General features: G+C 39.6%; 2 protein-coding genes across 5 annotated transcripts in view; both read left to right on the top strand.

The window, feature by feature from the left end:
- The window catches only part of sv2ca (synaptic vesicle glycoprotein 2Ca), a 28,792-nt gene extending 16,930 nt beyond the window's left edge, over positions 1 to 11,862 (top strand). The window contains exons 4-12 of one of the 2 annotated variants that reach the window (XM_019365634.2): positions 3,702 to 3,835; positions 4,291 to 4,380; positions 5,202 to 5,312; positions 5,883 to 5,971; positions 6,547 to 6,711; positions 7,405 to 7,538; positions 7,644 to 7,850; positions 7,936 to 8,095; positions 8,228 to 11,862. In XM_019365634.2, the coding sequence (XP_019221179.1) occupies positions 3,702 to 3,835; positions 4,291 to 4,380; positions 5,202 to 5,312; positions 5,883 to 5,971; positions 6,547 to 6,711; positions 7,405 to 7,538; positions 7,644 to 7,850; positions 7,936 to 8,095; positions 8,228 to 8,411 (1,274 nt within the window). In that variant the 3' untranslated portion in view covers positions 8,412 to 11,862. The remainder of the gene's footprint in view (positions 1 to 3,701; positions 3,836 to 4,290; positions 4,381 to 5,201; positions 5,313 to 5,882; positions 5,972 to 6,546; positions 6,712 to 7,404; positions 7,539 to 7,643; positions 7,851 to 7,935; positions 8,096 to 8,227) is intronic. The other variant, XM_003459843.5, reaches the window with a different exon arrangement.
- A 1,969-nt stretch (positions 11,863 to 13,831) lies between these two features.
- The window catches only part of iqgap2 (IQ motif containing GTPase activating protein 2), a 35,850-nt gene continuing 26,712 nt past the window's right edge, over positions 13,832 to 22,969 (top strand). Inside the window, exons 1-4 of one of the 3 annotated variants that reach the window (XM_005465626.4) lie at positions 13,832 to 13,954; positions 14,060 to 14,224; positions 17,307 to 17,406; positions 22,729 to 22,885. In XM_005465626.4, the coding sequence (XP_005465683.1) occupies positions 14,179 to 14,224; positions 17,307 to 17,406; positions 22,729 to 22,885 (303 nt within the window). In that variant the 5' untranslated portion in view covers positions 13,832 to 13,954; positions 14,060 to 14,178. Of the gene's footprint in view, positions 13,976 to 14,059; positions 14,225 to 17,306; positions 17,407 to 22,728; positions 22,886 to 22,969 lie in introns of all 3 variants that reach the window. The other 2 variants (XM_019365633.2, XM_019365632.2) reach the window with 2 other exon arrangements.

Genomic DNA, 22,969 nt, shown 5'->3' with positions numbered 1-22,969 from the left:
TCATTAGGCAACGCTCAGACCTATAGATTAAATCTTAAACATCAAGAGTGGACTCCACACCATATTTTCTATGAGCCAGCATCTATTATATATTATCCGTCTCTCTGTATGTGTCTGTCTGACCGTCTACAGTAGGCCTGGGATGGCTGACTCAGTCATCCATAGACTTAGTCAATTATGTACATAATCCCTGTAATGAGATTTTCAGTGGCATCGGTGAAACACTAACCCTGCGGGGCAGGAAGTCATGCTACATTTCTGTAGAAAAGGCAATCACTGCCGAACAACCCTTTCTCTCATTGCTCCTCTCTTTATTTCTCTTTCTCACTACATTTTACTCTAGACTCAAACACACACACACACACACCTACACACACACGCACACACACACACACTCGTTTTCATATCTTAGTGAAGACATGTCATTGACATAATGCTTTCCCTAGCCGCTAACCTTAACCATCAAAAATGAATGCCTAACCCTAACCCTCAGCCTAAACCTAACCATAACCTAATTGTAACACTGACACTAAAACCACATTTTGAGCCTCAAAAATGCCTTCAAACTCGTGGGCATGGGCATTTTGTCTCCATAAGTGACTGTTGGTCCCCACAATTATAGTGGCATGCCAATTTTCTGTCCTCACAAAGATGTTTAAACGTGTACACACACCGAAAGGCAAGGAAATAAACAAAGGGACTCTGAGAAAGTGGTTTACTCCTAACGCCCAATGGAAACCATTATAGACTCACTGGTAATCCGTGTTGCGTCACAAAAAAGTCATTGTCTGTGTTCTTTACATTAGATAATTAATACATTAGCAATTTAGATTATCATACAAAGACAAAGTAATTAGTTTCTACCTTTATTTACGTTTTAGTCACTCATAACAAGACATTTCCTCTTTCTTGTCTCTTTTGGGACGTATTAGCACCACTTATGATCGTTTCCCACACCCTTTAAAAACTGTTGTTTAAGTGGTTCATATGCACAGCTATCAATGATGAATTTTAATATGCTGTGAGATTAATCCCAAGCAGTCGTTTTCTGGCATAACCATTAGCATTAACCCCCTCCCCACCCTTCAACTCCCCTCCTACGCCTGTTGATGGATAATGGTGCTATTCCGTTAGGAGCAGTATCTCCATGAGGCACGATCCACGGAGAGACGTGGGAGGTCACAACTGATGCAACGATCCCTTTCTGTGCTTCCTGCCCAATAACATTGCAGAAAAAAAGACTAAATCATTAAGAACACAAACAAAAGTGTGCATATACAGTACATTAAACATTTGTGATGGCTGGTCTTTTCATTTCTCTTTATATACTTCAGGTATTTCCATCAGAATCCTGCTGTGCCAAAAAGTAAACTTCAGTTTATGCAGCACAAGCAAAAAAACTGAAGACACAAAACTCATCCAAAAAATACAATTTAATTTGAAACTCTGCTGTATTTGCTTCCTGTTTTGTTTTGTTAAACAGTTTCCCTATGTGTCATGTTTTGGTTGTTTTTGCTTGTTTACCATAACTGCCTGTCTCACTTGACTCCTGAATTTGAACTGTGTAAATGAAAAAATGTCAAGTGTTTTTTTTTTCTAGCAAGTCATGGTGTTAACTGTTAATGAATTACAAAAAACTGGTGTGTACATTTTTACAGGTACATAAGTAACTAGGTTGACTGATGATAGTGTCTTGGTCAGAAGTGCTCTATTCCATCATTAAACCATTAGAAATGAAATCACTGAAACTCATAATATGAAGTCCATAGACGCCATCATTAGGGCAAGAAAACCCCCACAAAAGCCCACTAAAATGGGTGAGAGAATATTTTTTTGAGTGCAAATAAACCTTCCTTCACAAATCAGCTAAGACAAGAATGCTTCAAAGCAGGTGCTGGAGTGTAGATGACCTATATGTGCCTATAAGGCCAGTATAGGGACCTGGGTTTGATTGTGTCCTGGACCATTTCCTGCATTCATTCCCCTTCACTGTTCTATCCAGCAATAAAGACTAAAATGTCCAAAAACATATCTTAAAAAGAAACTCTTAAGTAAGTAGAGCCAGACTCAACTTCTTCAATGTAAATACTGATGATTGACCTCAAGAAGAAAACCACTGGAGGGCACTCAAAATCAGAAAGGCCACATGAAACTTTATTAGGAAAGACAAGGAGAGATGAAAGGCTTGGAGATGGAAAGGAAGGCCTCATGATCTCAAGCACACAGGATCATCTGTCAAACATGCTGGAGATATTTTTTATGCAGGCAAGGGCATGGCTGGCAATAGAAAGGAAAAAGGAAAATGCATAATGTTTAATTTCATATGTGTTTATGTGTGGGTGGGTATGACATGGCATTATGTGGTGTCGCTGTAATCTGCACATGATTATTCATGTTTATTTCTGTGTCGTTTTCTCCATATACTCAGATTATTGCATGCGTGAATATATGTGTGCTTCTCCCCTCTTTCTGTGTGTCTGTATGCGTGAATGTTAGAAATGATTAATGAGTCTGGAAGAGTGCCTGTGGGCTGAGATCAGGTGCAACAAGATTTAACTTAGCAGAAAAAGCTCAGTTGTATTCGTACACATTCAATTAACCTGTCCCTGTGCACTCTCAGGCTTCCTCTGCAGAGCCATTCATCTCTAAGTTTTATACATCACTCTCCTGCGGCTGTCAAGAGCTCCCATTTAAACGCTGTCTTTTATTTGTAGCCCTTTTGTGTTTGCAGTGTAAGACTCGCACGCAGCACTCACAATCAGCCTTTTAATTCACTTAGTCTCATCTGGTTAAGAATATGCAATAGAAGTACCTATGCTATATCATCTAGAGTTAAATAAATGTTGAATGCCATCTGTGTTATTTAGCTATTGATTCTATGCTACCATGAAAGCAGTTGCATTTTCTTTTATTATGCCCCTATGAGTCCAGACTTACCTAAAGAGCCACCTGCTGTAAGCTGAGGATTACTTAACAATTCATCTGTGAACTGTTAGTTACTCTTTCACGAATTTAAACCAGAAAAATCTGCTTTTGTGGTGCTCTTTCCATTGTTATAGTAAAAAAAATGTACTTTATTAGGTACACCTGTTTAACTCCTGTTTAACACAAATATCTAATCAGTGAAGCACATGGCAGAAACCCTAATAAGCCTACTTTGGTACTGTCCCTTTATGACCATAATGTACCCATCTTCTAATGGCTGCTTCCAGCTCAATAATGAACATAACGATGAGTTCACTGTACTCAAATCAGGTCCAGACTCACCAGATCTCATTCCAATAGAGAACCTTTGAGATATGATAGAATAGGCGATTCACATCTTCGAGGTGCAGCTGGTAAATCTGTAGCGTCTGTGTGATTCTATCATGTTAATAAGGACTGAAAAGTCCAATGATTAATGTTTTATGTTTGCTACTATTGTAGCTTATTTTCTTACAATTCAACCCTAAAACTCTGTTATGCTGTGTTTTTCACTTTCTGCATTAGTCACATGCAATTTTCTAAACAGATTTGGTTGCTGCATAATCATGATTGATGTCATGATGTCATGATCATTATAGATTTTCTAAACTATGTTAGGTTTGCTTTATTTACCTCACCAGGCATGTGCATAGCTTAATATCTGAATGCTGTTGATTCACTTTCTGTTTTATCTTGTAATGAGCTATCAGTCACTTTACGTGTGCTACTTTTTGCAGGTTGGAGCTTCAGCATGGGTTCAGCATACCAGTTTCACAGTTGGAGGGTGTTTGTCGTCGTCTGCGCCCTACCCTGTGTGTGCGCTGTGGTGGCACTTACCTTTATGCCTGAAAGTCCCAGGTTTTACCTCGAGGTAACGAAACCTTCTGATCTTTAGCAGACTAAACCTATTTTAGTCTGCGCCTCCTGAATGTGCTGCATCAGTTTGTATCCCAGAGAATGCCTTGTCATGGTGCTGTGTTGTCCTCAACTGTCATCAGTTTTACATTCAGCATCTTTCAGACAAATTGAGATTACTTGGACATTTCCCAGCAGATGTTTAATCAGACAAAAACAGTGTGAGTCATTCAGTGCTGTTGGAGGCCTGTGTATGTGGAAAATAGAAGCTCAGAGATCTGTGACAGTAGGTTTGCCGCTCCAGCATAATTATCCTTTGAAGTGAAATGAGTCACCATTGTCGTGACTGTCATCATTTTGCCCTATCTTGGAGAAATCAAAGGCTTGTATTTATGCACCTGAGCAGCCTGCTGCTGCTGATCCCATGAGTTTATCTTGTCGTCTCTCTTCCTTACTTTCCTTGCTTGACAGGTGGGGAAGCATGATGAAGCCTGGATGATCCTTAAACAGATCCACGACACCAACATGAGAGCGCGTGGGCAACCTGAGAAAGTCTTCACTGTGAGTGTTTGTTTCTGCAGTGCTGGGTTTCCTGACGCTTAAGGAAGTAAAGAGGCTTATATTCTGCCACCGCTGGGACAGATTTTAACGCTTTCACCGTGCAGGATCACATCTGAATTATGATGGTTCTGAAAGCTGTTTTGTGTCATTCAGGCTTATTTGCAGCATGAGCTCCACTTTGGGAAAGCCGCTTAGTCAACATGTTTCCTGAATTGATCCTATGCTATTGAACACACCGTTTATATTCACCCTTTTTATACTGGTTTGATTTTTTTTCATAATTCTGTTGATTAAATTTTTAAAGATAAACAAAAGCAGAATGCAAAAACCAAACAGAATGAATCCAATGCATGTACTTAAGGTCCAAAAATGTGTCAGTTTCCCATGTCATCTGTTCAGGCAACGCCCAAACATTCCCGTCAGCTCTCCCTTCCATTCATGCAACGTACAAGTTCTCCCAAATTTACAAATAGAGAGTTCCACATGGAAATAGAACGAGGATCATCTCCGACCCTCTTCACCATTATGGCTTTCCTCACAAGAGCACAAGAGACTCGATCACAGCCTCTTTTAAGAGAGGTGGGAATCTTCTCAAGCAGGCAGAGTAGTGAATTTGATGAAATCTGCTGACCTATTGCTGCACTGTCACTTGAACATACTGCTGTTCAGAACCTGATTTGATTTTTATTGCTGTGTAGGTGTAATTTTATTCTAGAAATAAATGAAAGGCTATGATATTGCACAACAATGTCAGTAATTCAATGTCAACTTATTGTAAAGTAATACACATGTTACTGTTATACTGTTTTCCGATATTCCAGGTAAACAGGATCAAAACTCCACGGCAGCTGGATGAATTTGTTGAAATGGAATCAGAATCTGGCAACCCAGTTTCCAAGGCTTTCTTCAGGATAAAGGCTGAAGTTCGTGGGGTAAATATTTGTCTTTTTATTTGATTATAGTTAATTTTTAAAGGCACTTATTGTAAATTACTGCTTTTATAAATAACTTAAACCTTCCTAAATTCACTAATGCTACTTTCAGCTGCTAAGCAAATGTGTAAACTATAAAGCCACCTTAAACCTTCCTCAATAAATTAAAACTGTTGTTTGAGTGTGAATACATAGACACTTTTGACAAGGAGTCAAAAAGGTTAAGATTTGAGTTAAAAAATATCAAATCAAGTAGGGCGGGGCTACAGTTTATGTCATACCAATTGAAACCACAAAACGGTGCAACAATTCAGTGGGACTTTTCTTTAACCAGGCAAGTCGCCGATAACACAACCTTATTTATAAAAAAGCAAATCAAAAGCAGCAGCACATATCAGAGAACATCTCAGCACCCTCTGGTAGCACACTGCCCCCTGGTGGAGAAGATTTCAGTTAAGTTGTGTATACTAAACCATTACAAAAAGTACCTTTAATTATATTTGTTTTCCTTATTATTCCACTGTACCAAATCCTGATGCCTATTCTAATAGAGCTCTTGTCTCTTTTTAGATCTATCTGAACCTTATGAAGTGTTTCAACTACCCAATGCGAGAAAACATGTTGCGACTGGCCATAGTGTGGTTCACGCTGTCATTCGGGTGAGATTTGTTAGTTTTGTCATAGAAAAATCAGACAAGTTTCTGTGGTCAGATAATAGTGGCAGTCTGTTTTGTTAGCGCATTGCAATTCTGTCATCTTGAGCGCTGCTGTGTAGAAGTTACATAGTCTCAAAATCAATCACTGTTTCTCTGCCCCGCGGATCAATACAGTTTCATTGGTGTCTCTGTGGATACAGAGGTGGACCTGCGTGCATGTGTGGAGGAGACAAGACAGGAGGCAGCCAGTTGATTTTTTTAAAGCACAAGTATCTTCTGGATTTCTAATTCAATTCAATTCAATTTTATTTATATAGCGCCAAATCACAACAAAAGTCACCTCAAGGCGCTTTATATTGTACAATAGATCGCACAATAATAAATACAGAGAAAACCCCAACAATCATATCATATGACCCCCTATGAGCAAGCACTTTGGCGACAGTGGGAAGGAAAAATGTGTCTGTCTATCTATTTATTGTTTTGTCAGGTCTCACTCTAACATGAACAACCTCTGGTTGATGAACTGATCAGCTGATTTTTTAGATCCAACTATCAACATGTCCTTCTGATTGCAGATATTATGGCCTGTCAGTCTGGTTCCCTGATGTCATCAAACACCTGCAGGCTGATGAGTATGCCTCTAAAGTGAAGATCCATAACAATGAACGCATCGAAGGCATCACCTTCAACTTCACCCTGGAGAACCAAATACACAAAAATATTCTCTTCATTAACGACCAGTAAGACAATTCAGCTTCCTAATAATAATAATAATAATAATAATAATAATAATAATAATAAGAGGCAAATTTGTTATGCATAACTGACAAAATGTTACATGCTGCAATTAAAGTGATAGTGCATAAAATATCACCACTAGACATCAGCAGATTGCAGTCAACTGAATTCTGCTTTACTCCTTTACTTACTCCTCCTAGTTCAAGTGCTAAATTATAGCTACGGTAGCTGCTGTAGGACAAACATTTTAGTCAGAAAGAGTTCAAAAACAGCTGGCTTTGCCCCTGCTGCTGTTAGTCAGTGATAGCTGCTGTTAGGTTTGGGGTCAGTGAAACGTTCTTTGAAATGGATTCAACATTGCTGGACTCAAACACTTAGTTTGATTACATCCTGTTTGAGAGTTTACTCGCCGTTTATCTGATAGAAAGTATCATTTTTAGGAGATTCGAGCCCAACATTAGCTGGCATAACGTTAGCTTATAACCAGATATTGTTGCATAACTTACTCTTTGTCAGCTGTCAGCGCCGTTCACATGTATTTCTAATTTACAATTTTTAATTGTAACATTTATAAGAACCCATCCATTTGTTGGAACACTTAATTACACACAAGTACAATATTCTTGTTTTCTATTAAATAACTTTAAAAAATGACTGATTGTACCTTTAAAGTTAACATATTTCTGTTACTTCAGCTTTGTCAATATGAAGCTGAAGTCTGTCACCTTCATTGACTCCACCTTTCGTAACTGCTACTTTGATGATGTGACATCAGTGGGCTCCTTCTTCAGGAACTGTACCTTCATTGACACGTTCTTCTTTAACACAGGTGAGGCATGACTACACAGGTAAACTGGTATGTTTTGTCATTTCTAATACACCATCTATAATCTTAACATGGGAAAGTTTTTGGTTTTTTTGCTTCTCTGGGCAGATATCGATGAATCTAAATTAATTGATGGCACAGAGGTGATCAACAGCACATTCACCCACAACAAGACAGGGTGCCAGATGACTTTTGATGATGACTACAGCGCCTACTGGGTTTACTTCATCAACTTCCTGGGGACTCTGGCTGTTCTTCCTGGCAACATCGTGTCTGCTCTCCTTATGGATAAAATTGGGCGTCTCTCTATGTTAGGTAGGAAAGTAAGACCTGGCCCTTTGGTAACACTATGGATGTGTCCACTTTTACTCTTCTTTTGAATATGTGTGTATGTCCTCAGGTGGCTCCATGATCCTATCAGGCATCAGCTGTTTTTTCCTGTGGTTCGGCACCAGTGAATCCATGATGATTTTCATGTTGTGCCTTTATAACGGCCTGAGCATCTCTGCCTGGAACTCCCTGGATGTTGTCACCACTGAGTCCTTCCCTACTGTCAGGAGGTAACAGGACAAACATGTTCTTTTCTTATAGATAACTATTGTTGTATACACTTGTGTATAAAATAGGGCCTAATAGATCCAATTTATGAGAGTAACATGTTTCTGTTTTTGTTTTTTGATTTTCTCTCCCAGGGGAACAGGCTTTGGGTTCTGTAATGCTCTGTGTAAGCTGGCAGCAGTTCTAGGGAACCTGATTTTTGGTTCTCTTGTTGGCATTACCAAGGCCATTCCTATCCTCATGGCGTCATCAGTGCTTGTTGGGGGAGGCCTGGTTGGACTACGGCTGCCTGACACTCGGGCGAATGTCCTCATGTAACACTAGTGTAGCAGTGCTCACCTGGGCTAAAATCTGGATGTGAGAGTCCTAGAGAAAGCCCGGTGTGCATTTTGAGGAAGGAGTGCAGCTGGCTTGGTTTTTTATACATATCTTAACACACATCTCAAAACTTGCTGATGTATAAATGGTAAAGCAAAACCGCAAACACACCTTTTCACAATGTGTCTGATGCAAACCTTGTGAGGTGATAAGTTCAACCATTTTGTGAATCATTTATCTACAGAGTTCTTGTTGGAGTTTGGTTTGTCGAGGTTGCACCTTCCAGCTGCAGTCATAGCCTTATGTGGTAAAACTGCATGGTTAAAATCTGAAGGCTTTTAATATTGATACAGTCTTATTAAGCCAATCCAGATGGATAGAAAAGTGCAAAAACAAGCTGTAATGAGCACAGCCAACCTGCTGTGTGACAACGCAGGGACTAGATGATCAGACAGTTCATACTCGTGACACAGCTGTATGACAGCTGGCTTGCCCACAGAACTAACTAACTATCAGTACACAGACCATGTGTGCAGACAGTCATCATACAGAAATAAATATAAAGAAAAACATGCAGCAGGTACCTCATTTGCAAAAATGAGATACATATATCTAATTATTTTCACTCGCTTGCATCTAACATCAATCTGCTGTATTTAGATCAGTGTCATATTTGCTCCTATATCAGCAACCTTCACAAAGAAGCCCATTTACATCAGAGACCAAGCCCTTTGCACTACTTACCCAATCAAGAATCAAAAAGGCCATATAGAAACACTTTTCCTGTATCAATAATTGTATGTCACGTTGAATATGAACATGGAAATTTTTATTTTCTGCTGTGTGTTTGTGAAAGCCAAAATAATGATTTATTCCTTTTGTCCAAATCTCTATGTGTGGTATTATTTAAAAAAAAAAAAAAAAAGGCTCTAAGAGGAGCTATCCTTCTGATTTAGCTTTGTGTTGGATCCTGCTTGTGGCAGTAACATGTCATGCTGCTTCCTTTCAAAAATACTGAATGGCCTTTTTTAATGTGCCTCTCCTTGACTGGAGCAGATGCCCATAGTCATGTGCTGTCCAAAGGTTTTGAGGAACAGACGGAAACTGAACAGGGATTAGATTAAAAAACGAATAAGTAATTTTATGTACATGTGTAAAATATGTCACAGATATCGATTCATTTTTGGTCTTAATGTCATGTTTTTTGTTAGACATACTTATTTTGCTAAAACTTTTGTTTCCTTCTCTCCTGCAAAAATGTCACTGCTATACCAATAGTATCATCAAGATATGACCTGTGGTGTTAGTTACCATGCATGACGGCAAAATAATAATGTAGATAACACCCACCTCGTTATGACGGCTGATTGGTGCCACCCACAAAGGTTTTTTAAATGCATCTTAATTTAATCCAAATTAACCCCATTTTTGTTGGTTATAGTCGTTATATTCACAGTTGTACAAAACTGAAACTTCTAGGGAACATTAATCTTTTACCTCTCATTAGACTTGATCTCACTGGCCACTTGGTTAGGTACACCTATTTAGCTTTAGTCAAGACGGCCTGATCAAGCACACACAGATTATCAGAATGAAGATGAAAGATGATCTAAGTGACTTTGAACATGACATGGTTGTTGGTACCAGAAAGGCTGATCTTAGTATTTTAAAAAAACTGATTAACCTACTGGGATTTTCCCCACACAATCCTCTCTAGGGTTTACAAAGAATGGTCCGAAAAAGAAATGAGAAAATACTTTGTTGATGTTGAGGTCAAAGAGAAAGGCCCGACTGCTTTGAGCTGATGATGAAGCAGATGAGACTATAGCAGCAGAAGACTGCATGTGGTGTCACTCTTGTCAACTAAGAACAGGAAACTAAGATTACAATTCACATGAGCTCACCAAAATTGGACATCAGAAAATTGCCTGGTCTAATGAGTCTCGAATTTGGCATAAACAACATGGAAGCATGGATCCATCCTGCATTACATCAGTGTGTCAGGCTGCTGCTGGTGGTGTAATAGTGTGATGAAATTTTCGTAGTACCAATTGAGGATCAGTCTACCTGAGTATTGTTGCTGATCATGTCCGTCCCTTTATGACCACAATGTACCCATCTACTGATGGCTGTTTTCAGCAAAGCTCATATCATCTCAAGCCAATTTGAGGTGATATGAGTTATTGTACATCATGTCTTTCAACACCTGGACCTCAATACATGCCATGATGAAGATAATAAAATAAAGATATCAGGAAAAAAAATTGATGCAGCCCCCCCAGATGTATAACAATTCAGTTGCTCTCAGTTTTGAATAATTAACGTGTGTATTGTATTTTCTGTGGTGTTAGCTTATTTTAACCTGCATTTCTCTGTATTTGTGGCAACTGTAACTTCAGTGTAGACCTGGTTTGTGTCTGTGCTGCAGGTGGCTCTCTCTCAGCTACTCAAAAAAACAAAAACTGTACTGTACTTGTGCACATCAGATTTTCCCAGAATTTGTAAAATAAGTTGGAAAGTGAAGTCTGCTGCTATTGTGCAACATATTTTTTGAGCACATATATATAATTTAAACATTTTTTAAACTAAAATATATGACATAGAGAATCTAAATTACAAAAAAAAAAAAGAAAGAAAAAAAAAAAACTTGCCCAGCAATATTGACCTATGTCAGTAGCAAAGAATATCAGAAGGAGTCATCAGTATGAATGGAAAAATGTGCACTGTTGTACTGGAGAAGTAATACTACCTAACATGTTGGTGTATTTGGGGATTTGGATTATATGTACTGTATTTGTGTGTATGCAAAAGACAGCGAGTCTGAGAGGGAGAGTGTGTGTGGGCTTGTGTATGTAACCATGAATGTAAATATTATGTACATATCAAAGCTGATGTTAGTGAAGTTTCTGGGTTAAATGTTTCAGCTCCTTGAGGGGACACGTGTGTCTCCGGCTTCGTCCAAGCGATAAGTCCATATACTGTATCTCTGTTGTACATCCGCTGGTCCTCAGCTTTCACCTGCTACTCAGTGTGTGCGTGGTTGTGTGCGCGTTACACTTGCATGTACGTAAGAAAACTTGCGTTCTTTTACGCTCAACTTTTTTTTATTATTATAAATTCTTCTGGGAGAAAATGATGACAATATTAAGATTTTTGTTGAGGAAAACGTGAATGTATCACTCTTGTATGTTTTGTTCATCTATTTTGGGGGGAAGGGGGGATAGCCAGATGTGTGTCAACAATAAAGTTGTGAGTACTAATTGTGAAGGGCCTGCCGGTCAAGGGATGACTGAGCTTGATGTTCAGAGGTCAGCAAGTGTGAGAAAATGTGAAAAAGTATTTGCCAAATATTCAATTCCCTGTGATTGATGTTAGAATCTGGAAAAGCAGGGATTGCGGACTGTGCTGCTTTTGAACATATATAATAAAACTTATGTTCTCTAGCAAGTTACTCTCCTGTGTTATGCTTGTGCTAAAACTCAGATTAGTATTAATACTGATGCTCCTATACACATCATTTATGTGTGTAAGACAACATAAGCCTTAAATTTATGTGTATGCAGTAAGCTTAACTAAACAGCAATAGTTTACAAAGGCTATAAAGTTCCGTTTTTGGTTAAACTCTTTGAGGGAGTTCAGCATTTACACACATTTTTGACGCAATAGTGGGCGGGTGTGCGTTTATGGACAGTGCTGGAGCCAAAAAGTGGACAGGCCACTCCAAACTCATGGGACGTCTGGGGACCCCTACACAATTGCTGGTAAAGTCCATAAGCGGGTGAAGCACATACTTAGAAAACTGAAGTTACATCCACTAACTACTATTTCTGCATGTCTTTTGCTGAACAACTGCTTTACTGTCCCTTTTGCCATGTGGAGACATTAAAGCAGGACAACCATCTATTAAATTCTAATAATCTTACAGTTTCCAGCAGTTATATAACACTACATGACAGTTCAGCCCACAGAAGAAAATAACAAGAGGATATAAAAAACAAAAATAATAAAAGATGATGCCACAGAGAAAAAAAGGATACATAAATAGAAAAATGTAACAGTTGTTGTGCCAACCCAGTAAAAGATATGGTATTAATGTGGCCTCCACATCAAAAATTGTGCGCATGTAGTCTTTTTCATTATATTGTACCACAATGGAAACCGTTTCCAACATTGTGCATACGTGCCAAATGAATACATGCAAATAAACACGTGGTTAGAGTAACTGTGTCCTCGAGGTAATGCTGCCTCCTAGTGGCCAAAACCGAGGTCGTGAATCATTGCAATAGCTGCCAATGATTGATGTATAAAGAAGTCGGTATAGAGTCTTCTGTATACAGTCTTTTTTTTGGCTGCTCCCTTTTGGAGGGGTACCACAGTGAATCATCTGCCTCACTCTCACCCTATTTCACTCTTGGCATCCTCCTCGATCACACCAACCCTCTGTATCTCCTCCTTCACTGCATGCATGAATCTTATCTGCAGTCTTCCTCTTTTCCTCCTGCCTGGCAGCTCTATGTTTAACGTCCTCCACATCTCCAAATCTTCTCAGACTTGTCTCCCTAACTTTGTCTCCAAACTGCTCAGCCTGAGCCGTCTCTCTTATCTACTCATTTCTAATCACTCCCAAAGAAGTTCTTAACATCAGCTCTGCTGCTTCCAGCTCAACCTCTTTACGTCAGTGCCACCACCTCCAAACTTTACATCACAGCAGAACTCACAACCATCTTTTAAACGGTCTCTTTCATTTTTGCTGCTATTCATTTGTCACAAATCACCCCAACACTCTTCACGTCTCCCCATCTCCAGGTATTTAAACTTATCCACGTTCACTTCCTCTACTTCTTGCATCTTCACTGTTACACCTATCTCCCTCTCATTCACACACACAGATATTCTGTCACAGATATTGCTCTTTACTCCAGAGCATACCTCCACCTCCAGACCACAATGTTGTCTACAAAGATCAGTCCACAGAGGCTTCTGCCTGACCTTGTCTGCCAGCCTGTCCAAGCACCATCTTTCAACTCGTCTGTCTCGCTGCTCTCATACAGCCTTTCAATACAGTCTAAAAACTTTTATAGTTTTATTTATATCTTGAAGTGACATTTTTAACCTCCCATGATGACCTTTTATGATAAGAACACGTTGGACTAGTAAGTTTATATGACTTGTGCCATTAACTTTGCATACAAAAATGAAACCTGAACTTTTATGCAAATTAGAGGACGTTAAAAAAAACCCCTAAAGACACACCGAAGGCAGGGTTATGTCTAAGCGAAGAAAAGCATTAAAAATAACAAATAATGAAAGCACCAGGCAGAATTAAACATTCACAATTTACCATCTTAAAAATTTAAATAATACTAATACTAATAAAACAGTTAAAGCTCTGCCCAGACTCACCTTATCACCAGCAGGTGGTGCAAGGTGCTAAAGCTCCGTCAGCGCTCCCGTCAATCATTTCAGCTCAGAGCTGAGCAGGGCAAGAGCACCGACCAGGAGCACTTTGTTCAGGAGGCAGCACAAGCTGTGCACACCATGGGGTTCGTCTGCTGCAAGGCACAGTTAGCACTTTCATGAAACTTCTGGAGACAGCTGTGCCTCATTTTTCTTCTCCATATACATCACTATTACTTTTCTTCCCCCAGTTACTAGTTAATTTATTCACATCTGTATCTCCCGAGAGGCGCGGTCGCCGGGTAACTTCAACGTTAGCTTAAGTTATTTCCAGTTGAAACGAGTTCACGGGTGGAGGAAACGAGGCAGGATGTACCATGAAGAAACCGCAACGTTACACAGGCCACGCTATGGAAGTAAGTGAGATCATTTTTGATTGTTTTAGAGCTAAAAAGCTACTCACTCCTACCCCAGAGTGGGTTGGTTGCGAGGGTGAGGACGAGCTAACGTTTTGGTGCCTTCACGGGGATGTTTGATGAGCAACAGGTGGGTGAGCTGCACCACCAGCTGCGGGATACCTTCAGTAGGTGTGGCTGGCCCTGACGGTCTGCTTAAAATGCAGATGAAGAGTGGCTATTAGAGGTTTTAGGTGAAAGAAACCACATCCTGGATGTTTAAATAATACTACTAATAGTTATGTGAGACCTAGTTTTCTCCCCTCGCCTCTCACAGGTGGCCCTAAATGCAGCACAGTGATTTTTTTTGAATCTGTTTATTTGACAGTGGACGCCAACATAAGGCGTTTTTCTCACAGGTTAATCATTAACTTGAGCTTTCTGCTGCCGCTGTCAAATGTGCAGCCTAACCCCGTGAGCACGCCAAGAATTTAACCGAGTCCACTGACAATAAACACAGGTAGGTTTACTGTAGATAGCATGTCTGTGACCAACATCTGTGGGCAAAGTACAGCTTTGAGAACAGGCAATATTACCCCCAGTGCTGTGTTTTTCTTCTTCTTTCTGTTGCATCTGACTTGAATCATTATATTTTATTGATCGTATCTTGCTACTGTGAATCCATAAGAAGTGTCTCCAGATAAGATAGAGTAGTATGTCGCAAACTCTCTAAGATATGGGTCCAAACAAGTCCAAATTTGTTGGCCCCAAATCACAAAGTTGTCCTTCAACTGCACTTTAATTTGCAAGTGCTGCTGTGGGACCCCGAGGCAAATCAATTAATGTATTTCATACTGACCTGAGTTTATTGATTTGGCTTGGATGAAATGGATGAACCAAAAAAAACACAAAGCCTCTCTTGAATCGTAGCCCGCCAAAAGGTTACGTAGAAAAACCCTGCAGCTAAACAAAAGCATGAGTCATAATCACAGGGACTATAACTCAGGTCCGGTGATCTTGTGACACACAAAAGCAAAAGACCCATCCTGATAGTTAAATATAACACAGTGCAAGAGCGTAGACAGGCTCTTCCAGGAAGTGTGTGAGTGTGTCACTAGAGGTAGTGTGTAATGGCTGCACTGGGGCTTCTGTGCCTGACATACGTTTTCATCTGCATCTGTCTTCTGCACAGCTGGACCACAAATCTGTGGTTGGGCCCCTGGATACGGTGCTCAAGAGACTAGAAAACATTTCGCCTAAATAGCGGGACAATTACGTCTGTAGAGATGTGGTTGGCCTGTGCTTCTCCTCGCATGCGAGTATTATTTGTCAAGCCTCTGCTGAGACTTGGCGAACGACTGTCTCTGCAGGTGGCTGTTGAATAGACAAGTTTAACAGAGCGTGCTTTAGAGGTTTAAAGTATTCAGGCTATCCATGTGGTAGAAGAGGATTTAATGATCTACACATGAAGTTGGTTTGGCATGATTGGTAGAATATATGCAATGTGGGCATAAAATTGAAGAAAATTACAGTAAAGTCAGGATTCTGAACTGACTTTTGTAGCTTTTGTTTTAGGATCTCTGTGAATAGAAAAGTTTGCACTTGGCCCAGGTGTGCAAAAGCTCCACTGCCATGAGTTTGATGTCACTGTTTAGCAATGCGAACCTTTCCGAAACACATCTCAGCACTGATGGATGTAAAAGCCCAGCTAGGGACAAATTAGCAATATATGTAAACTCTGTGCAGCACATCAGCTTCATGCTCTGTATTGGAACTGCTGCATGCTAAACCACATTGTCCCTATCAAATAAAATAAATTTAATTTCAATTTAATTTAATAATGACATCAATGGAACTTGAGAGGATATGCTCTAGTTTGCCTATTAGCCAGCGCAGATATTTTTTTGTTTGTCTTGTTTTTTTGTTACTTATTTAAGAATCACATAAATCTAGTATAATTAAGTCTTTTCTTTTAAGTCATCAGACAGTCTTTGTGTAGTTAGCCAGCTCAACATTGATATGTCATAAAAGGAAAGGGAAAAAATTGGCTACTGACACTGATGGATGTTATTTTCTGTTATTTCTTATTTTCCATCTTATAGGTAACTTAGTGGTTGCAGCTTATGGCCAGACCATCTTTAAAAAAGAATAATGTTAAACAGTTCCTAGAGGCTTAAATCTGCAGGGCACCCAGCTTTATTTTACACTCGCAGAAACCTGCTACTAAAAACTGTGTCTGTCCACGTGTACCATCAGCTGCTAGCCTGTATTTAAATGAAAAGGGAAAGATCTGTTCCTAAAAGGAGCCCCTGAGCTTGAGATTTTCCCTTTTACTCAGCCAGAAATAAATAGATTTGATCGGATTAGAGCTGGTTAGGGAGTACGAGTGTGGGGTGGGGTCTCATTAAGCTGCAGGTGAAGGTCAAATCTCAGCAGAAGTCACTTGTCAGATCGGCACCCCACCAAGGCCAGTTTAAAAAAGATAAAATAAAAAGACCATTTCATCTCTCACAGCAGGGTTCAGTGAAGCGTGAAGTGGAGTTTTTAAACATGGGCTTCAGCTCATGGTAATAAAAAAAAAAAAAAAAAAAAGACTGTTATTTTTTATGTATGTTTGGTGTCAGCACTTCTTCTGTTCAGATGCCGTCTTATCCTATACCTTCAATGTTAGTGTAATAAAACACCATCCTCGAGGAGACCGCTTTCTGTGGTACTGATTCTTTACAACCTGGAGGGAGACTGTGAAGACCATCCCGATGTGTGTCACGGCTGCGAGTGTGCAACTTTTGCTGTGCAATGTTTAAAATAACCTTGTGTATGCAAAAATGTTTTCATGTTTGCGACAACTTCCTGTATTGAGTATGAAGCACACATGATAATCTTGGTGTTGGTTAGAGCTATAAAAATGCCAGTGACACAGCTCCTAAGGAGGCCCGAGCTATAGTTGAGTATTAACTTGACCTGTTCTTGTGCAGCTTTATGAAACAACCCTTTTCCAACTGTAATTAAGAACAATAAGAATGGACAACACACTATGGAGTATGTTGCATAATGGAAAAACAATGAAAGTGATATAATAAGTGTTTTTGTTGTTATTTTCCAGCCATTCAGGATGATGAGAGGTTGTCAGCAGAAGAGATGGATGAGAGGAGGCGGCAGAACATCGCCTACGAGTACCTGTGTCACCTAGAAGAAGCCAAACGGTAAGGTGGGCGTTAGATGGAGGGAGGAGAATTGTGCAGACAAAAGCCAGCTGCTTTTCTTTGTATTGTTTGCCTTGTCACAATTCACACAGCATCTAGGATTTAAGCTGGGTGTGCTCTTGGTCAATCATTAGTTCTGTTTAATGTTTATAAATAAAAGTTTGTGTGTTTAATGAACAGGAAATGGTTGTGAAATAAAGGAATGGAGTGAAAGTGAGGGCAGTCTTATGAGTAAGAGAGCAAATGTGTGTGGTTAACAGTGTTTGTAGTATTATGAAGCTGCAATGGTGGATAAAGGCTGAATCACCGTGGATGCAACATGATGACATGGAGGTGTAAACATTCCTAAGAATACATGTGATTAAGTCCGGGAGGTGCTGACTTAGTGGAAAGAGTGGCTTGTTATCCACTGTGCCCTCAACTTAGCTTTTTTTTTCTCTAAAAGCTGAAATTAATTTTTTAATTTTTAAAAAAAAAAAGCTGTTTTCTAAAGCAAGGACAAATCTGATGAAGAGTCTTTGAGGTGCCTTAGCAAACCTGAAAGCGAACCATTTCCTGTCTTCTTCATGTTGGCATCCATCTGAACGGAAGAGGAAGTCTGATCATGTTTCTTCAAACACAGATTTGATAACCACACCCAGTCCCCAAGAGAGTATTTTCTTGGAGTCACTTTTCAGCCATTGCAGTCACTGTGGCCTAGTGTTGACTGCACATTTGCTTTACGTTCACATGCCCTCAGAGATTTATTGTTTCCCAGCTGAACTTTGACCCTGTAAAGACTGTTTGAATAGCCTATATTATCTGCTTATGACACAGGAGAGTTTAAGGGTTTACAATTAGGCTAAACTGAACACAGCTTCAGGCTTTCATCATAATCTGGTCACACCGATATGATGACACTTCAGTCTTTTTATAGCTGACAGGAAACACTTTAGCAGAAGGTGAACTGAACTGCATAGAGAACTTTTAGTGAGAATGTTTTTGTATTAATACACCAGGTTAGCCTTTAAAAAATACTATATTTAACTTTCTCAGTTTCCCTTTTAGCTTCCCCTTATTTAATCCTGGAGCTTGTGACACCTTTCAGCCATTGAATTGCACCTCCATTCTTTGAAATGTGTCAAGTTAGATTAGGATTAAGACAGACCTTTAACAAAGCTGTAAGCCACAGAGAGCAGGGGATTAGGTTCTGGTCTCTGGAGTCAGGAGTAAGCAGTCACTGAAGCTAAGCAACCATGAGTAAGCAACCCAGTACACCCGAAGACACAGTTTAATTATCCCCCTTTTTAACAGTGGTAAAAACCAGTAAAGTTGGTGTCAGCAGATGACCCAGCATGCCTAACATGCCTGGGATCCTGAAACTGAAGCTGCAGCAATTTCCCAATTTGTGATTTTAAACATTTTATTTACATGTCGTCTGTATAAAAGCCTAATGGGACAATGGGACAGACAAAAAACTGGAATCTTTCTGCAGCAAAGGGACTCAAAGGGGAAAACAAACAGCTGGTGGGGTCAGTGACATTGTTATCTCTGACAGCATGTGGGATGGACAGACATGCTTTGTTTTAACAGTGCTTTGCTTGTAGTGTCTAATTAGTTTAGGTCAAACTCATAAAGGTTTAACTACCTGAATTGTTTCTGTTGTATGTTGCACATTAACTCGCACCTTAAATGAAACATCTGCAAATATTTCACAGGACGATTGCTTCATTTTAGCCTGACTTTTTTTTTTTTTAAACATCTATCCACTGACAAGAACGGATGTCAGTTAATATACCCTCCCTACCCCTCCCTCCCCACAATCCACACACACAGTTGCACCGAAGTTTCTGGAAGGAGACCTTGTACTCTCACCACAGAGTAAACAAATGGTGGTTTACATTTGTAGTTTTTCTGGATTGGGAGCTTTCTTGTTTGCTTTGATGCAGGATGGCTTAGAGGCCTAAAATGTAATGTTTGCTTTTTAGTTAACAGCATTACCCTAATCTTTAGATACATTTTAGCCCGAGATGTAAAATAAAATTCTCTATTTACAGACACACTGGCACACACAAAGACAACTCATGACATGCATGACTAAGCTCCATGACGTAAGCTTCCCAAAGCCACTGTTCAGTCAGAAATACTGAAGCTGAAAGCAAAAGAGGATGGTAATCATGTGTTGAGGTGGGATAGACCTTTGTTCTAGAGTCCTGAAAGCTCTATTTTGTTTTAGCACTGTGAGCCACAGATTGGACAATAACAGGAAGGGATTTTTTTGGAGGGCTGTAAACAGCATCACCAGTTTGTCCTGCTTCAGGAGACAAGTTCTCCCGTCATTGTTTTAAGCACAGGAAGTGCTTCACAGGAGAGCTATGTAACCCACGCAGGATGTTCCTGCACCATGTGTTCATGCACCAGTTGGATTTCTTTCTTTCTTTCTTTGTAATCTGAATATCAAATGTACTTGCTGTTAATTAATATGCTGCTTTTCTTTGCACAAGATTTTCAAGTCATTTATTTTGTCAGATGGGCTTTGTTCGCAAGGCTTGATGCAATAGCACAACACTAAGTAGGATTGCACAGTATGTGGAAAATCTTTAATGTGTAAGCTTAGGTGCAGTGAGGTAGTGAGAGATCTCTAATCTCCCTGTAGGCAATTTGAAGCAAACAAACAGTCCTGTATAATATCAATCCATCCCTGCATCCATTCATTCATTCATCCTAACCAGGCTGACCGTTCATGCTCACATTGAAACCTGTGGCCAGTACAGAGTAACTGGTTAGGAGTAATTTAACTTGCACGTCTTTTGACTTTGGGGGGGAAGCTGGGATATCTGAAGAGAACCCACGCTGGGTCGAAGAAGCCGCAGGTTGAGATGCTAGAATGTGCATCCCTGCTACTTTGTTTCTGTTGTGTTAGAGCTATTGAAGAGAGAAAAAGCATGTAAAACCCAAATCATTTGATGACCTGAAAAGGATGAGTGCATCGAGTGTGTAATTAAAAAGATTTTTTTTATTGGTGGGATTTAAGTTAGGGTTAGTCATTCCCTTTAAATATAAAGGGATAGCTATAGCATTGTTTAAAATGATGATACAAATGTTTATTCCTCATGGTTATAGCCTGCACACTCCACTGGGTTTGTGTTGACTATGCACTGTGTGTGTGTGTGTGTGTGTGTGTGGTTGTGTGTGTGTGTGTGTGGTTGTGTGTGTGGTTGTGTGTGTGGTTGTCCTTAATGTGCTGACAGATAATTTGCCACACTGAATCCTTGAAGCACCCACACAGCCTTAATTAACCTAAACAAGATGTCCTCTGCATGCATGTGGGAAGTAATGCTTTGCTGCTTTTGTTAAGCCTGAAAGGAGGCAGGAGTTGTTGGTATAAATAAAACCTGTAACTGAAACATCACCAGGTTAGATGGCTGTGTGCTGTACACTGTAAATTCAGTGTATGGGGATGAGCAAACAGCCAATAAATTACACACATATATTTCTTTTAGTTTGTAACATCCAGGACAGGAGACCATAACAGTAAATTTAGTGTCACTTGTAAGCAGTCAGATAATGTGTAACAGACGTCCTAGATCATGATGATTCACCATGCTCACAAATCATTCACTAGTTCTTTGGAATAGGTTTTTCCTGATGTCCCTGGGAATAGTCTGGCAGAGACTGCGTTCCTGAAGGCTTTGCTAAACCTTTCAAAGGGAAATTACATCAGCATAAAAGGAGGGAAGTTAGTTCTGCTATAAACTGTATATTTTTCTGTTCAGTTTTTCACTTTCACCTGTCTCAAAACCTCTGCCATCCTCTAGAGATTAAAATGTGATCTTTTTCATCGTTGCCCACTGTTTTCTTGCCAAAGTGCAACTTTTAAACTTTAACCATAGTGCTGTTTTGAATTTAGACGATTTGAAGTAATATTAGGTTGTTTTAATTAATGTTTTTCCTTCATTGTTCCCCTGACCGGTCAACTCTAATCACAGACTGGAAATGTGTGTGCAGCCCCCTTCCTAAAGCATGCTGGCCTCTGTGTGGGTGTTGCCTGTAACATTTGCCAGCTCCCTCACATAAACAGACTACTTTGTTGCTCTGTTTAATCAAAAAACCTCAAGTTCATTTCAGCAGCAATGGCTCTTGTGAACATTATATATATATATATATTTTTCCCCACTCTCTTTCATTTTTTGTGTGTGAGAGTTCAGCAGGTGTAGGAAAATTCAATATTGACTTGTTGACTGCACGTAGGCATTCAGCCACCTAATATCTGAACAGCACCCTATCAGATGTGAGGGTAAAGATAGTAGACTAGTAACCATAGCAATGTTTAAGGGAAAACAAGTTTAATTTAACTAGCGATGAAAATTAAAGGTTTTACTTTTAAGTGCATTCATAAAGTATTCAGAATCTTTCACTTGTTTCACATGGTCTATATTCAATATTCCATACTGAAAATAGGAAATTTAGAAGTTATTACAGACTCAACTCTTGCTGATTTTAAGCTCTGTCAAGTTGGGTAGGGACTGCCTGTAAACCACCATTTTAAGATCTCAGTTCAGGGATAAAGCTGAACCATTCAAGGACATCCAAAGTGTTATCCCTGAGATACTCTTACACCGTCTAGGCTGTGTGCCTAAGGTCACAGTCCTGTTAGATTTAAAAGGTTAATCGCTGGTCCGGTCTGAAGTCCTTAGAGCTCTGGAACAGGTTTTTCACCACCCTACTATCCTCTGTTCAGGCTTCCCTCACCTGTGACCACTTCTCTTGTCACTGCTCATGAAAAACAAGCTTGTTGCTGCCACCACCATGCGTCACTGTTGGGATGATATTGTGCAGGAGATGAGCTGTCCCTGGTTTCCTCCATACACAGTGCTCAGAATTAAAGTCAAAGCAGTCAGTTCCATCAGACCTGCAAGTGTTGTTTATCACAGTTTGACTTGACTTCACTTGATTTTAACTGTAAAGAAAATGTTTAAGTTCTGTTCTTGCATTGCCATCATGTGGTATTAAGTGTAGATTAATGAGATAAAAGGAATTTAAACAATTAATAGGTCAAAGAAGGTCAAGAGGTCACAATTATTATTTAGAATGCAATGCAAATGAGATGATCCGTCAATGTGATTTGCTGTGTACTAATGGTGTAGTCTCATTTTCTTCTTTATACTCTTTTAATCTGCAGTTTTAGATGATTGTCCTCTTCTCTATTTTATGTAATTGTCAACCATACTGAAAATCTCTGAGATTTAATTAACATCAGGCTGTTCATTGGGGTCTGTTTGGTTACAAGAGATCAGTATGTGAGATGCACTTGACATCTGAGCTTGATATTTGTTTGGTCAGATGGATGGAGGCCTGCTTGGAGGAGGACTTGCCACCTACCACAGAACTGGAGGAAGGACTTAGGAATGGGGTCTACCTTGGCAAGCTTGCCATGTTTTTTGCACCAAAAATGGTTTCAGAGAAAAGGATCTATGACCGAGATCAGTCCCGTTATAAGGTAAGGCTTCTCTTCTTTTAATGAACTTGTTTAAGAAAAGTCAATAAAAAATTTGAACTTTCAGATTGCATCATAACAGGCAGA

Source organism: Oreochromis niloticus, linkage group LG12, assembly GCF_001858045.2.
Source record: "Oreochromis niloticus isolate F11D_XX linkage group LG12, O_niloticus_UMD_NMBU, whole genome shotgun sequence".
In the NCBI taxonomy this organism is placed as follows: Eukaryota; Metazoa; Chordata; class Actinopteri; order Cichliformes; family Cichlidae; genus Oreochromis; species Oreochromis niloticus.
This window is presented reverse-complemented; position numbering and strand designations above follow the sequence as displayed.